General features: G+C 42.3%; 1 protein-coding gene across 1 annotated transcript in view; it reads right to left on the bottom strand.

Moving 5' to 3' along the window:
* Positions 1 to 13,669, bottom strand: part of LOC138966311 (spermatogenesis-associated protein 1-like) — an 89,941-nt gene extending 76,272 nt beyond the window's left edge. The window contains exon 1 of the mRNA XM_070338493.1: positions 13,471 to 13,669. Within this exon, the coding sequence (XP_070194594.1) occupies positions 13,471 to 13,530 (60 nt within the window). The 5' untranslated portion in view covers positions 13,531 to 13,669. The remainder of the gene's footprint in view (positions 1 to 13,470) is intronic.
* Between the last annotated feature and the right edge of the window lie 4,465 nt (positions 13,670 to 18,134).

Raw genomic sequence — 18,134 nt, 5'->3', positions numbered from 1 at the left:
TTCCAGACCACTTTTCAACCGCTTGCCTAGTACCCAACTCAGGATTCTTCATTTCATAGTAACAAGGCCCCTGCCCAGCGCTACCATTACGCCTTATGTAATACAGTCTCAGTTTGACAGTCATTGATCACCATTCCCCCCGCGGGTTAGGGGGAAGAATTTACCCGATGCTCCCCAGCATGTCGTAAGAGGCGACTAACGGATTCTGTTTCTCTTTTTTTTACCCTTGTTAAGTGTTTCTTGTATAGAATATAGTCAATTTTTGTAAAGATTTTAGTCAAGCAGTATGTAAGAAATGTTAAGTCCTTTGTACTGGAAACTTGCATTCTCCCAGTAAGGTAATACATTGTACTACGTTGCAAGCCCCTGGAGCAAATTTTTGATTAGTGCTTTTGTGAACAAGAAACAATTGACAAGTGGCTCTATCCCATCTCCCCCCTTTCCCCGTCGCGATATAACCTTCGTGGTTGAAAACGACGTTAAACACCAAATAAAGAAAGAATTGATCACCACTTACACTCTACATGCTGAGAGTGGACTGTCTTTGCCAATACACTCTGTGGGTCAAGTGGCTGTACCTCGCACTAAAGATTTAGACTGAAACCATTCAATGCCACTGCAACAACTTTTCTCAGGTGTTGCAGGAGGAGTGGTGGGTAGGGGGGGGGGGGGTTGCGGGTGCGCGCGCGTGTGTGTGTGTGTGTGTGTGTGTGTGTGTGTGTGTGTGTGTGTGTGTGTGTTTGTGTCTGTGTCTCTGTGTGAGTTTGTGTATCTGTGTGTGATTGTATCCGTGTCTGAGTGTTTGTGTCTGCGTGTGTTTCTAGCTAGGTCTGTTTGGCACTGTTTCCAGGCCTGCGCTAGAAATTAGAAAGGAATTCAAAGGCGGCTCTCTATTCTTTTGTTTCATACTTCTTTGTTTCATACTTCTTTGTTTCATACTTCTTTGTTTCTTTTGGCAGATAGAGAGTGCCGCACCAAAGTGCATGCATAATTTAATCGAACACATAGTTCGTAGACCGTTCTTGTACATATTTCGTTTGCTTCGGAACTCTTTCTATATGCCTATCAAGGCTTGGCATTTTACGACGACCTGTGAACGTGACAAGACTCCTGTGATCACAAAAACAAAGACGGTCGTCAAAACAATTCAGGAAGAAATTATGACCAAAAGTAGACCAAGTAGACTATCCATTACTTCACTCCAGTGTACACTCTACCCTGTCCATTACCACCCACATAACACACAATACTCTACACGGGCACTGACCAGAGCTTAATCCAAAAGACCAACAGAACCATAATCATGCAGCAAAAATTCCGAAGGGCTCGGCACACAGAAGTGAGTGTATCAAACCACGGGAGACTGCATTGTGATGAAACCCGCTAGTCGCTGCCAGTATCGATACGGCAAACAGGGGCACAGCTGGGTAGCTCCTGATAGCTGAACAAATCACAAAAGGTTCCAACGACCTGCAAGATTGGACAAACCCATTTGGAGGCCAAATATGTAAAGCGGCTCAGAGCACAAAAGCTCAGACTTGGAGAAATCAGCACTGGTCTGCCTCGCAGATACATTTTTTTCTGTGTGTGCATATCGTGGAATAACTGTTAATATTATGATTGTAGAATCAAAAGATGTTGTGTGATCCAGGGCAAAGCCAGGGCTAAAAGCAAAATTTACCCATGGTGAAATCTTTCTGTACGTCATGTTTTGGTCACTGTATATTTAATGTTCTGGTCAGCTCAATCTACCCATTTACAGATAGTTATATAGGTCACATTTTAGGACACTAATTTACACTAATCCGATGCCTGCACAGTGTTACTATAACAAAACCGCAATTTCAAAACCCTGAGATTATCCAATGTGCAAGAAATCAAACTCCCAACCAACTTTGACCTGAAAATATTTCCAACACTGCAGAGTATAAACCCGACTTGCCCTTTTCACAAGAGCCAACTATTACAGTAAATTTAATATAGACGAAAATATTCCCAACACAGCAGTTCCACACGAGTCAACAGACTTCATCAAATAACAAGTCGCGTAAGGCGAAATAACAACATTTAGTCAAGCTGTCGAACTCACAGAATGAAACTGAACGCACTGCATTTTTTCACCAAGACCGCATACTCGTAGTTTCGTCAGTCCACCGCTCGTGGCAAAGGCAGTGAAATCGACAAGCCAGAATAGTGCGGTAATGGTCGCGCTGAGCAGGATAACACGCTTTTCTGTATCTCTATTCTTTTTAGCGTACTGAGTTTGTTTTTAATCTAAACATATCATATCTATATGTTTTTGGAATCAGGGACCGACCGATTTCGGACAATTAATTTTAATCATAATTTTCATATTTCTAATTTTCAGAGCTTGTTTGTAATCCAAATATAACATGTTTATATGTTTTTGGAATCAGAAAATGACGAAGAATAAGATGAAGTTGTTTTTGGATCGTTTAAAAAACAAATAATTTTAATGACAAGTTTCCGATTTTTAATGACCAAATTCATTCATTATTATTTAAGCCACCAAGCTGAAATGCTATACTAAAGTCTGGCCTTCGTCGAAGATGGCTTTGCCAAAATTTCAATTAATTTGATTGAAAAATGAGGGTGTGACAGTGCCGCCTCAACCTTTACAAAAAGCCGGATATGACGTCATCAAAGGTATTTATCGGGAAAAAAACACGTCCGGGGATATCATTCCCAGGAACTCTCATGTCAAATGTCATAAAGATCGGTCCAGTAGTTTAGTCTGAATCGCTCTACACACACACACACACACACACACACACACACACACACACACACACACACACACACACACACACACACACACACACACACACACACACACACACACACACACACACCACGACCCTCGATTCCCCCTCTATGTTAAAACATTTAGTCAAGTTTTGACCAGAATCGAGTCGCTGTCTGAAAGATCAATGGTTAAAAGACCTGCTTGACCGATACGTAACAATGGTGGCATTCATATCCTCCAAAGCTCCATTAGAGATGAAAAAGTCTAGTACACATGTATCACAAGTCAATGACAAAACCCTTCACATCTCTCGATCCTCTTCTCGGCCTAAAGGAATAACATCGTACTAGCATGATAAAGATAACAGAATTGAAAATATCCGTATCTTGCAGGCACATTTCACTCATTATGTAGATAGCTAAATAGATAGATAGACAGATAGACAGATAGAGAGATACATAGATAGATTTGTTTGTTTGTTTGCTTAACGCCCAGCCGACCACGAAGGGCCATATCAGGGCGGTGCTGCTTTGACATATAACGTGCGCCACAAACAAGGCAGAAGTCGCAGCACAGGCTTCATGTCTCACCCAGTCACATTATTCTGACACCGGATCAACCAGTCCTAGCACTAACCCCATAATGCCAGACGCCAGACGGAGCAGCCACTAGATTGCCAATTTTAAAGTCTTAGGTATGACCCGGCCGGGGTTCGAACCCACGACCTCCCGATCACAAAGCGGACGTCTTACCACTAGGCCACCGTGCCGGTATACATAGATAGATAGATAGATAGATAGATAGATAGATAGATAGATAGATAGATAGATAGATAGATAGATAGATAGATAGATAGATAGATAGATAGATAGAAAGCACCCATTGCACCTCGGTATAAAAAGACATAACGTATGTATGTTTTCTCGCTGAACAGTAGGGGAACGTATACTGTGTGTACTGTCAGCGTATACGGTAGTATGGTTCGAAGCGATGTCTCCGATGACTGATGAGGAGTGACAGTCAGAATAAAACTGTTTTCGGAAACAGATAAATTACGGGGGCCCGGGTGGCTCAGGTGGTAGAGCACTGGACTTGTGATCGAAAGGTCGCTTGTTCGAATCCGGGCCGGGACGGCACGGGTCAACTCTATGTGCAGACCCAGAGACGGTATTCATCTTCCAACCCGAGAGAGAGAGAGAGAGAGAGAGAGAGAGAGAGAGAGAGAGAGAGAGAGAGAGAGAGAGAGAGAGAGGAGAGAGAGAGAGAGAGAGAGAGAGAGAGAGAGAGAGAGGAAATGTTGTGTTAAATTAAATTAATGTATTGAGTGGAAATGTTGTGTTAAATTAATTTTCTAACAAACATTTACGTGAATCTTCAGAATTAGTTCAGCCAAATGTTTTAAAAATACAGGTGTAAATAATAATAGAAAAATAAAAAAATAAAAATAGGCGGTTGACGTTTGGTATGTATGCGCCTGGAAGGCTGCTCTTATCCCATGTAAAAAGCCTGGAAGGCTGCTCTTATCCCATGTAAACAGCCTGGACAGATTGGAGGTGGTGAACATATAATCCAGTTCAGAGACATTCTGCTTGCTGCCGCGCGGCCAGAGAAAATGTTCCCTCTTTATCTTCACCGCGCTGGCAGCAAAATCCCTCACGCGGAGCTGATGTGTTTTCAGACAGGCCAGACACAGGTTGTCCCGGAGGTGAATCGTTCGTACGAGAAGGAAGGTGTTTTTCAAAACTGCTGTGACTGATTCGTTTTTTGTCTCTCTCAGAGCTCCATGGTGTCGTTAAAAAGCATTACTGACACTTTAAGAATGTCAACACGCGCAATGAATAACTGGAAACATCGCAAAAGTTTAAATGTCGCTCGCGAAAAGAAAAAAATACCAATGCAAAGAGCGTGAAATGAACTTCGTCTGCGGTGATGATCAAAGAGCCTCGCAAAACAAAAGAACACAGAAAGAAAACGCAAATGAGAGAAACCCTAGCAAGCAAATAAAACACCTACACTTAACTTTGAAGTAAAAGAAGAGTTGGAGTATCAAAGGGTGCGGGCCTATATACAACATAAAGAAATAATGAACAGAAATAAATGAATAAGAAGTGAAATAAGTCTGTCATTAAAGTGTCAGACAATAAATACAATATAAAACACGAGAGAGAGAGAGAGAGAGAGAGAGAGAGAGAGAGAGAGAGAGAGAGAGAGAGAGAGAGAGAGAGAGAGAGAGAGAGAGAGAGAGAGAGAGAGAGAGAGAGAGAGAGAGAGAGAGAGAGAGAGACGTGTGATTAGGAATAGCCAGACCTCGGAAATTTTGTTTTTGAAATATGCGACTTTTTTCTTTTACTGCGAGTTTCCGTTCTTTCCGTGTGACGTCACGTCAATCTATCTATGTAAAGAGACCGTATACGTTCAGCTGGTAGTTCCAATAAGGATTTTTCGCTGATACCACCAGAAAGTATACGCTGAACGTACAGAACGTATACTGTGAGCTGCTGTGTAGCGGGCCCAGGACTGTATGTTTTGTGCGGTCTGAGCCACAGGAGCTTGTATCCAACCTCTGGTCGATAATTATTTACTCCTGCATGCTTATTATTTACTGCTGCATGCTTACCCTTTCTACTACTACTTATTAGTAAATAGTAGTAATAGACTGTATGGAATAAGGAGTAAATATATGGAATAAGGAGTAAATAATGATCGACCGGCGATTGGATACAAGCTCCTGTGGTCTGAGCGATGTGCAATGCCTCATAGAAAGACACACAGATACATAGATATATACATAGATAGATAAATAAAAATATAGAGTGAGTGAGTGAGTGAGTGAGTGTGAAAGAGGACAGCCAGCCAGCCAGCCAGATAAATAAAACATTAAATGAGAGAGAGAGAGAGAGAGAGAGAGAGAGAGAGAGAGAGAGAGAGAGAGAGAGAGAGAGAGAGAGAGAGAGAGAGAGAGAGAGAGAGAGAGAGAGAGAGAGAGAGAGCATACTACGCATAAATAATTACGATGGTTACTGTCAACGAATCACTATCACCCGAAGCTCCAACCAGCCGATCTCTTCGATGTGAAGGGTTTTGTCATTGACTTGTGATACAGGTGTACTAGACTTTTTCATCTCTAATGGAGCTTTGGAGGATATGAATGATCGCGTTTCACGACGCAACGTGACAGATTCCAAATGCCACCATTTAATTGTTACGTATTGGTCAAGCAGGTCTTTTAACCATTGATCTTTCAGACAGCGACTCGATTCTGGTTTTTACATTTAGTCAAGTTCACACAAGGCAGAAGTCGCAGCACAGGCTTCATGTCTCACCCAGTCACATTATTCTGACACCGGATCAACCAGTCCTAGCACTAACCCCATAATGCCAGACGCCAGGCGGAGCAGCCACTAGATTGCCAATTTTAAAGTCTTAGGTATGACCCGGCCGGGGTTCGAACCCACGACCTCCCGATCACGGGGCGGACGCCTTACCACTAGGCCAAGTCATTACGTTTAAACAAATATTGAGTTTGGTAACGTAAAACTATCTATGCTATACAATCCAGCTTAAACTCTGCATGCTATTATAATCACCATGGTGGGTTTAAAAAAAATTCGTGTCATCGTTTTCTCGTTCTGCAATCGCTAAGGTAGCATTGCCGCTGTGAAGAAGGGTGTTTGCCTCTGGAAGAGTTCTTAATCCTCACGTGCTGTTGGTCCTAAGCCTTGCTTGCAATCTCATGTCACCTACCGGTGCAGATTTGTGTCCAGACCAATAGCTTCACAGGTATGTGAATAATGGGTTTTTTTCTTCGGTGTCACCGTGAGGTTGTGTCAACACAATATCCTAAAGCAGGAGGTATGCACATAATAACCATACATGTACTTTGCCTGTCTTACTGTTTATTGAACATTCGAATCATGATGGGGAACAAGCCTTCGTAAGCCGTCACTCACATCTTGGGGGGGGGGGGGGGGGGACAGTCACATATTACGAGAGATTTCCATTGATTACGCAAAGTTTTAGGGGATTTAAGAATGCAAACGTGCAAACAAACCACACAAAAAAAGAGAGAAAAAAGAAGTGTGTTTTCGCTGAAGAGGCTTTGGCGCTCACGTTCTTCAGACTGTACCAACTTGTTCTGTAAACCGTAATGTACTCTAGTTGGAAGCATGACAGACTCATTCAAATATAGTCATGAAATCGATCTCAAAAACGGGGAATTTGCTTACTCAGTCACTGGACTTTAATTTTCCATTTGCTCGTGTTTAAATATTGATGTTAAAAGTAGAGAAGACAAGTACTAATCAAGAACGCAAGGGACGATACGCTAATAATGGAATGTTTGATGACACAAATACAATACAAAAGAAGGAAAACATTATTCTGTCTGTTCAATCCACGCCTTTTTACACACACTGTTGTCGAGAGAGGTTCCTTTAATCTTATAATGCAAAATTTTGAAGCGCTCATGAAAAGTTAGTAACCACTACTAGTATTTACTGTAAGCAGCGTTTCAATGTCTACACTCCCGACAAGTCGTTGGTATCTTTTTTTTTTAATCACAACACGAAGTGATTTGTAAACACGTATTCTATCCAGTTAACGTTTTCCTTTTAGTAAAAGCCCCAGTATTATGTCTCAAACGGTTTACAAAACGATTTAAATCTTCTCATGAAAAAAGCAGTTCTAACCTTATGGAACACACTTGCAATAGCATTTCATAGCATTAAATGACACAGTTTGAATAGCTATTTAGCTCGCGTAAACCACTCACCAGTTTTCGTGGTTTATCTAACCCCTGAGCCAGTATGGACCCGTGTGTACCACTTTTCTTTTTTCACACAATTTAGTCTGGCTGTATCTGCAATAGCACGTAATAACGTCATTGGTTAATAACAGGATATTCGATGATTATTTTCCCGTGGGTAGCTTCCCTTTCAGCTGCACAATATTTACATATGTTTCAGACCAATGAGCGCTGGTATGCATATTTGGTGAGGAAGCATGAGTTTGACGCCTAGTGGAAGTTAGCGGCTCGCAAACGAAGATTCGTCCAAATGATGGTTAATAACAACCTGCAGCGGACGGAAGCTGAAAATTAAAGGTACATACAGTTCAAACAATCATTCAACTGTATTTATTTGACCTTACACAGACTGTAGGAAGAGGCAAACCGTCTTGAACAATATTTTCCCCCAGGAAGCGACTCCAAGAACACAGAAGACTCGAAGGTGAGTGACATACCTTGTAGTCTTTCTGTGATAGTAGTAGTCCAGTGGACGATACCTTCCGCCTGTGCACGGTTGGCCTAGTGGTAAGGCGTCCGATCGGGAGGTCGTGGGTTCGAACCCCGGCCGGGTCATACCTAAGACTTTAAAATTGGCAATCTAGTGGCTGCTCCGCCTGGCGTCTGGCATTATGGGGTTAGTGCTAGGACTGGTTGGTCCGGTGTCAGAATAATGTGACTGGGTGAGACATGAAGCCTGTGCTGCGACTTCTGTCTTGTGTGTGGCGCACGTTATATGTCAAAGCAGCACCGCCCTGATATGGCCCTTCGTGGTCGGCTGGGCGTTAAGCAAACAAACAAACAAACAAACAAACAAACAAACAAACAAACAAACTCATTCGTTCTTTCCAGGAGTGCACACGTTCACCGGACGAGGTCAAATGTGTTGGCTGAAGAAAGAACAACTCTTCTCACTCTTGGTCAGCATTCATGTCGTTCTCTACCCGTCGGGGTGACGACAAGCGGTATACAGTGATACAGACCTTCATTAAATCTTAATAGAAAAAGAAAAGAAAACAAAATGCAGATCATATGATATTGGGAGTCTGAAAATGGAAGTTCCTCTACTGAAGCTGAAGGCAGTAACATGCCGAAATATTGATATAGATATAAACGTACCTAACCTGGTTACTGGTGTGTTTTCTTTTTATTTGAAGCTATACATGTATGTTTTGTGAGAAACGGCAAACAGGATTTACGATTTCGACTAAGAAAATACCGATATCACACAAAATGTTAAACACTTTGATTTGAAGTCTTCTTTAACATCAAACAAGTAAACGTGCTGAGAAACTGAGGTAAACAAGAAATTCCTCCGAGGTAGGAAAAACACCCCCGTCAAAGGGAAATAACCTTCTCAGTTGGTGGCAGTGACTGAGTGAGAATGGTTATTTCCCTTTGACCATTAAGATGTCCCTCTATAAGTCCTTGTATAATTTTAATCCACCAATAACTCCCTAACCGTGTGTTTGACTGGTCCCAATTTTTGTAAGGACCGTCTCAGGAATGTATAGAACCTGTTCACCAAGTTTGGTGACGATCGGTCCGTTCATTCTTGAGATCTATATGCGAACACAAACACACAAACAAACAAACAAACAAACAAACACATCGACCGAAACCTATACACACCCCTATACCGGGGGTGTAATAACGGTTCAGAATTAACCAATGTCGGGTACAGAACTCCCCAAAGGCGGAGTTTTTTTCTTTGTCCCACTTACACACGACGAGACAGTTGTATCCCAAAGCGACACAATTGGAAGACTTTTAAACCTACAGCTCACTGATTTGACTCATCTCGCAATATGTCACTGGCACTAGCATGAGGGGCGTGGCCAAGGTGTAGTAGAGGGCGGGAAGAGGAGGAACAATCGTCAAGCGCTCCAGAAATGTGTACACCTGAATATATATTTCTGTAGGAGTATGCCAGCTGCCAAGCGATATGTAATCATTTAGTGTCAGACCCTGACGGGTCACTCGATAACCCCGTATTTGGCGCAATGCTCTGCCACTGGATTATCACTCAATTAAAGGTCCTTACACATGAACTCCTCTCAACGTTTTGGTTCTCTGTTTGCCGAACCTATTAATCGTGTTCTTCCCAGTTCTTTCTTTGTCTTCACCTGTTTTTCTACACAAAGTATTTATTTATTTATTCGAAGTTTACATCACTGGAGAGTGTATTCATTATTCCGGCGCCCAGTTAATAGCAAACCTCTACGTTCATTGGGTTCATTGACTCACTTCGATTCTCTTTCCTCCCTCTATGTATAGTCTAGTCTCCATCTGTGACTCTCTTTCCTCCTTCTTCTCTCTAGTGTTGGGAGTGGCGGGGGGGGGGGGGGGGGGGGTTGGTTGTGGTCGCGGTGTGTGTTGGGCGGTGTTCTCTCTCGGGCCACTTTTATTAGACAGAAGCAAGAATTAAGCAGAAGCTTGGTTCCTCCCTAAATAATAAATTATACTAATTTATATTGTCTAACATTTTTTACATGATTACTTTTTAATATACAAAAAACATCCTATGACTGTATCAAAATTGGAATACTTCTGGAAGGACGTATATCAATAAGAAAAGTGTGTATAACAACGTTATGTCCCCCGCCAGTGCGACTCTATAACACTACCAAAGAGTCCGTAGTGCTTGTTTTGTGGTCTCCTAATCTCGCCCACAGACTGAAACAGCGTACAGCGTACAAACTGCATTTACGGCACTGGCATCACACCAGGTCGCAACAAAAGACTTACCAATGGGATTGTTTGCCAGTCTGGGAATGGCTATCCGAATACCCCTGGGACAGTAGGGGCGACCACCCCCAACCAGGCGCGTTCACAGGTGGCGGATAGTGAGATGGCCTTCAGATATGGAGGTTAGCTGCGAAATAAGCCAGGCTTGCCAGGACGAATAAGCAGTCGCGGACCAACTGGCGGTGCTTCCAACAGGATGGGGCGGGATAACAGGTGGCACTGTTACACTCAAGAAATACCCCAGGTCTCCAATGACGGGAGCATCATGCGATCAAGAGCCGCATCTTAAGTTCTAGCCCTGGGGAAGGTCACCTCAGATAAACAAACCAGCCAGCTATGGCCAAATAGCCGGGTAGACTGGACTCGACAGCCCTGTAAAGCCACCAGTCTAGGAGAAGGGCCACTCCGATATAAAAACACGCTGAAGCCGGATGAGCTGGGCCATGTATGGCGCATAACGACAGCTCAACGCATCAACGCTCCGGCATATGACAGACGACAACGGAGAAGGGTGTCTGAGCGATCGAGAAGAAGAAGAAGATCCGAATACCTCTGTGATTGAGACAAATATTAACTCTGTTTAGAGCAGTATGAGAGAGAGAGAGAGAGAGAGAGAGAGAGAGAGAGAGAGAGAGAGAGGGAGAGAGAGGGAGATGAGAGAGAGAGAGATGAGAGAGAGATGAGAGAGAGACAGACAGACAGACAGACAAGGCAGACAGACAGAGAGAGACAGACAAGGCAGACAGACAGAGAGACAGAGAGAGTATTATGAAGGTCTGCTGTTTGGTACATTGTCAGAGGGGTTGCGGGAAATGGGTGTGGGAGGGAGGGGGGAGGGGGTTGGTAAAGCCTGACAAAATAGCCAAACAAGAATAACTTGATGTTGTTTTCGGGAGGCATAATTTATTGCCAACTTACATATCCCCCATAGACAAACTACAATATAAACAGAGACTTTCATCTGCCTGTATCATTAAATCAGATAAGATAGGACCTCATAATTTATATGACAAATGAAAGATGGCATCTGGAACGCCGAAGAAGAAGAAGAAGAAAGATGGCATAAAATGATAGGAAACGAGTAGTGAAATGTGTGTGTGTGTGTGTGTGTGTGTGTGTGTGTGTGTGTGTGTGTGTGTGTGTGTGTGTGTGTGTGTGTGTGTGTGTGTGTGTGTGTGTGTTTGTGCATGTGTGTCTCTGTGTCGGTGTGTCTGCATGTATATCTGTCTGTCTGTTTCTAAGATTTTATCAACAATCAAGCTAACAGGCAACGGGAGGTACATTCCACTTCAGCAAAGCATGAATTGACTGACATGATCATTTACTGCTCTATAATTTCAAAGCTAGATTACATGGGTAATGACATGTCACGGCTTCTCGGTTGTTGGGGTACCAATCCATGTACTCAACAAAGCAAATCTGGAAATAAACCCAAGTGCTCAGGACATCTAAGCAACCCTGTGGAATCTTGAATTTAATATACATGTTATACACAGTCTAATACTGATATCATCTATGACTGCAAATCTATTGCTGTCAATCAAGGTAGATTTGTTTGAATGCTTGATGCGAGTGCTCTGACCTGTTATATAGTTTTGTTTTGCACAAAAATTTATTTAATTATAGTCTTTGTATGTATCTCTGTATCTTCCAAGAGCATTGATTTATTCATAGTCTTTATGTATGTATTTATCCATGTATCTTTTCATAAATTCATTTGTACATTTACTTATTCATTTATTTACTTATTCATTCATTTACTCCTTCATTCAAAAACATGATTAAAAATAACTCTGTCATTGCATTACGATGACATGTTCCAGGTCTAAAAGTGGTAAATGGCGAGTAGAAACATGTAAATGGCGAGTAGAAATGTTAATCTACATGTACTCGCCAAATGCGAGTAAAGTTGCTGAAACAAATGGTTGGTTTGGCGAGTAAAATTACTAAAATTTGCTCTCTGGCTAGTAAATTATCAGAAGTACTAGCCAAAGGCCAGTGCCCCATTTTGTGGACTTTCAGCGCTGTGTTCAGATATATATTTCTTTTTGAACTTTACTACCTTAATTTTTAATGTTTGTGTAATTTTATTTTAAAAGAAGAAAAAACATCAAATTTACAAATAACAAGGTCAAAGTAGCAGAAAGATAGAAATTACCAATAAGAAAACTAAAGGAAGAAACAGTATGTACAGAAAAGCCTTAACACTGTAACAAGCTAAAACAAAGTTGCTAGTGGCACTTAGAAAAAATAACACAGGAACAAAACCAGTCAACCATAAGTGGGGGATATGTGTAATGTGTAACACTAGGCAGGGGGGTTTGAAACAAATCTGTCAAGTGCAACCACTGTGACCAGGGTTCATTCAATACAACCGTTACCTGCACAATGTTAAGACACTGCATTATTTAGATTGAACTGAATATGAACAAAATCCACGTGTTCCAATTGTTCCTTTGCTTCTTGTCTTGGTATAGTTTTGGGTTGAGAGTGTGTGTGTGTGTGTGTGTGTCTGTGTGTGTGTGTGTGTGTGTGTGTGTGTGTGTGTGTGTGTGTGTAAGTGTTGCAGTTGTGTGTCAGTGTGTGTGTGTGTGCGGGTGTGTGTGTGTGCGCATGTGATGCGGTTGTGTAAATATGTGTGTGTGTGTGTTTTTGTGTGTGTGTGTGTGTGTGTGTGACGGTGTGTGTGTGACGGTGTGTGTGTGACGGTGTGTATGACGGTGCGTTTGTGTGTGTGTCCACGGTGTGTGTCCACGGTGTGTGTCAGTGTGTGTGTGTGTGTGTGTGAGAGAGAGAGAGAGAGAGAGAGAGAGAGAGAGAGAGAGAGAGAGAGAGAGAGAGAGAGAGAGAGAGAGAGAGAGAGAGAGAGAGTGAGCTTGTTTAGGGAGAGGGGATACCACGCTGCTGTAAGTCAACAACGTAAATCATTCATCCCGCCGAGTCAATCTGATGTAGGGCCTATCCCCTTCTTTGTTTTAACCCTTGTCTTTAGCAACAATTATTCTCCGACAGCCTAAACTAAAACCTTCAGACACTGACAAAAGACTTCCCATACACGAAGCCACAAAGAAAACACAAAACGACGAATACAGGATAGAAACCTGAAAATCAGTCACATCTTACTGTAGCAGACGACATTTTGAGCAGACGCCAACTTTTCATCGGTTCTTACCTGTTCTGAAGGGGGCCTGGAAGGCGGACGGCTGGTGGGGTAGCCAGATATTCGACTCATTGTAGGACCGTACCTCCAAAACCCAATCACGCTTGTGAGAAGAAAACAACAACAGCCACACTCATTCGAATCAAACGTGCTCTCCACTCGACACAAGCAAGTTCACTAACTCGCACGCTATCTACGTCTCCAAGCCAAACAGGTACCGGACCTGTCACGTGACCTTACACTTCTGTGCGTCAAGGGACACAACTGTGTTTTTCATTGACGGTGACGGCTTTCGATTGTGAGCTATCGGTTTATTGATTCGTTGTGGCGTCTGGGTCATTGATTTCCTGCTGGACAGCTCTGCTGCTCCAAACTGTTTAATCTGCCATCCATAACTAATGTTGGCTCAGCGATGAGAAACGAGGGCATGCGTAAGGAGAGGTTGCTAAGGAGGATGATATATCTCTTACTACAAGAGCCCAGCCCAGAGATCGAGGATTTCAGTAGCATCGCGGCTGCTTGGCCCGATTGGAAGTCGGGGTTTTTTCTGTTCCTTTTTTCTCTCTCAATTCTATGACAGTACAGTCTGTGAAGTGGGAAAGAGACACACAAAAACTGTAACAAACAAACTTGTGACCAAACAAACAATACTGACAACAAAAAAACAAATCAGTGATATGCCGGTACACCCGACGCGCACACACACACACACACACACACACACACACACACACACACACAAACACATTCCCCAACCTGTAGCCATATAGCACTGAACTTATTTTCACAAAAAGTCCCAACTGAAACAGCTGACCCATCGCAGACGCCGAACGGTGCCGCAGCAAATCGTCCAAGCAGTAGACCCTCACTCAGTACCAGCAAAGCTCCGTGAAGCGAGTAACAGATTTTGCCCATTGGTGAAAATCTGCAGATCCTGAACGGGGTGAAATCATTAAAGCTGTGGTCTATTTATGACTTTCTGGGGCTACGAGGTTGAAAAATAGGGATAAAATCATGTACAGAATTCTGTACGTAGGGGAAGGGCTCCTAATATGGACCGGCTCCTAATATGGACCACCTCCTGTTCTGACAAACTAACGGTGCTAGAGCGCTCAAAACCCTAACCCTAACCTAACCCTAACCCTTATTCGCTGTATTCACCCTCTCTGGATAACTTGCACATGTCAAAACAGTTGCAGAAACACAAATTTGGCTGTTTCTCTTTTCTTCACTTTTGGCAGCGTTCACTCTAAATTTGCCGCCTAAAACGGACTCGTTTCTGTCCACAGCCAAAGCTTTTATCACACAAAAATTGTTATATATAATGACAGCTAAGACCGCATTTGTTACATTTTAACAGTGTTGACCCCGAGTTTCTATTGCAAACAAAAACTAATAGCAAACTCTCAAAGTATGTGCGAGTCCCCTAATATGGACCACCTTCAACAAATCGAAGAAAATAAAAGCTAAAGGCTATTTTCATTAATTCATTAAGAAGCTTGCTGGAAATAACCTATAACTAGCCCTCGAGATTTAAAAAAATATAACAAAAAGTCTTCTTTTCGTGGAAGTTGATAATTTCACTTATTTTCACTCTGTTTTTGATAAGCTTCTTTAGTTTTCTGGTGTGCTTCAAATAATGCTCTCATCAACCCGAAACAGATAAATCTAAAGCATATTTGAATTAGTCTGACTTGTACACTAAGTTGTATCATGTTATTTTGAAGTATAGGGGGCTTTTTACAGTGATTCGTGAAGGCCGCTTCACTGGTCCATATTAGGCGCCCGGGTTCCTAATATGGACCAGTTGTGATGTTGTCCTGTATTTAATGTTTACTGCATGTATAATCAAAGCTATGTCACTCTAATTAGGCCTAACGGTTAACCTAAGAGAGAAGGACTACCAAACACAAAATGAAATATCTTCGCAAGAAAACAAGCTAGTTATCAGCATGAAACAAAAAGTGGTCCATATTAGGAGCCCTTCCCCTACAGCAAACGCTACCCGAAACCCCACCTATACGGCGTGTATGACCTTGAGAGCTTCAGTCAACGCTTGAATTTTGCAGTGGTAACATCCGGTTTGCTCTCTCAGAGCTGAGCATATTTGTCGAGAAGGATCGAGCAGAAAAAATAAACGACTTGGCAGGGATTCGAACTCAAGGCCTCGGGGCCTCATAATGTCGGGGCTGATGTCTTAACCGCTAGGCCACTTCACTAGTGTTTTCAAAGATAAAAAAATTGATAATTTTATATCATTCTACGCTTGAATTACCATTCATGCGTTGCAAAAACGTAAAAATTGCTATCAAAATTTGCCTTTATTTGCAAACATGTTTCACGGAATCGCAGTACATGTTTACACCGTCATGCTACACGACATTCGCGCTATGCAAATAGCTGCGATATGTATAGGTTACAACACGAGTGGTTTTTTATATGGCTTGTATTTCAGTCAAGACCCAGCGGATGAATATCATCGGGAGACACGAGCCTTTGGCGAGTGGCTCTCGATTGATATTCCCGCTGGGTCTTGACTGAAATACAAGCCATATAAAAAACCACGAGTGTTGTAATCTGTATATCCCATTCTACCATCAAACACAAAGTGTAGACTACTAGCGGCACTGTTGCGATCTGTGGAGTGTGAAACAGTGTTTTCAGCGAGACTTGGCCTTTTTGCAACCTTAAACTAAGTGACCGTCGCTGAAAAAATAAAACGAATGAGTGCATCTATAAGTACGCGGTAACACTACTTTCAGACCGTTTAAAAGCTTTAAGTAAAGGTTCATAAGTTGCAAGAAAGTAATGAAGTCGTATAGAAATCCATTTAGTTGAAGCGCACAATTCTTTTGCGTTTCAGGTCGGCGGAACGGGGAAACCGGTTTGGCCCCCATTTGGCTTACTCGACTCGATTCAGAATCGATTCCACGTTGTTTTTTTCGAACGCATTATTATACAATTAGTCTTATTGACAGAGAAGCAAATTTTAGGGAACACATATGTAGATTTAACCATTTGCTCCCTATTTGAAATGTATCTACATGATAAACTGTTTTGCGAGTGTGTTTGCATGAACCTAAACTGGTATGGGTGCGAGGAAAACAGGACCCAAGTCTGTCACCGCCGCTTGATTGCATTTTGAAAGAATATGACTGGATTACGGAAAAATACACACATGTTAAGTTCTTAGATACCTTCATCGCCAATGTGGACTTACTGCAGAGCCAGGCAAAAGAGTAGACTTGCTCGCAAAACACGTGAAACAGCTGATGATAGCGAAGCCCAACCGTGCCAGGTAAGGACGGTCTGACAGATTCTCAAAAGTCGTCTGCTAACGAAGCAAGGGGAGGGTACTCGTGTTTTTGTTTTGGTTCGCTAGCATCTGGTTATCTTGTAAGTTGAATGTTCGTTTTTTCCCACCTGCATTGCTTTCATAATGAAAGAAACGTTTGCTTATTGCATCTCATATATCAGATCAGTTCTGAGATTCATTTTTGCGTGCAACTGATATGGTTTTCTGAGCCGTGCAATACGATTTTGGAACTTCATACAAATGTGTCACATTGTTCGGCGCGAGGTCAAAGGTCGGGAGCAAAGTAGTTCTTCGCCCAAATCGGAATCTGCACTATCATATATTTTTTTGAGTCCATGATGTATTTATTGAGCTATAAAAATACAACATATATACCCATACTGAAGTAACAGAGACAAAGAAGGGAGGTCATGGGATATCTATATTTACATCATGCAAGAAAAATGACAAGAACAGTAATTGAATCTCTCCAAAGCTCTGTGCAGTTGAAAACAGACAACTAAGAAATAGTTATACATGTATTCACTTCTGAACAATGGGCGGATAGAGATATATAGGACTGGGTGGCCGAGTGGTAACGCACTTGCAAGTTCGACCCTGGGTAGGGCGTTAGCAATTTTCTCCCCCCCTTTCCTAACCTAGGTGGTGGGTTCAAGTGCTAGTCTTTCGGATGAGACGAAAAACCGAGGTCCCTTCGTGTACACTACATTGGGGTGTGCACGTTAAAGATCCCACGATTGACTGGCAAAATTGTATAGGCATAGATAAAAAAATGTCCACCAAAATACCCGTGTGACTTGAAATAATAGGCCGTGAAAAGTAGGATATGCGCCGAAATGGCTGCGATCTGCTGGTCGATGTGAATGCGTGATGTATTGTGTAAACAATTCCATCTCACACGGCATAAATATATCCCTGCGCCTTGAGTCCGAGTCTGGAGATACGCGCGCGATATAAGACTTCAAATAACAATATAACAATATAACAATAAATCATGCTGCTTCAAGAATAACATAACATGAATTCATATCAATGTTTTTCCTTCTTTTTCTCGATTGGCGCAGTAGCCTAGTGGTTAGGACATGAGACACGAAGTCTCGAGGTCGAGAGTACAAATCTTCGCCGGGGCGTTTATTTTTTCCCCTTGATCTCTCTTGAAGATAAAATATGATCAGTCTTGAGAGAGCAAACCGGATGTTATCCCTGCAAAATTCAAGCGTTGACTGAAGCTCTCAAGGTCATACACGCCGAATACGTGGGGTTTCGGGTAGTGTTTGCTGTACAGAATTCTGTACATGATTCGGTATCCCTATTTTTCAACCTCGTAGCCCCGGAAAGTCATAAATAGACCACAGCTTTA

This window comes from Littorina saxatilis, linkage group LG5 (genome assembly GCF_037325665.1).
Source record: "Littorina saxatilis isolate snail1 linkage group LG5, US_GU_Lsax_2.0, whole genome shotgun sequence".
In the NCBI taxonomy this organism is placed as follows: Eukaryota; Metazoa; Mollusca; class Gastropoda; order Littorinimorpha; family Littorinidae; genus Littorina; species Littorina saxatilis.
This window is presented reverse-complemented; position numbering and strand designations above follow the sequence as displayed.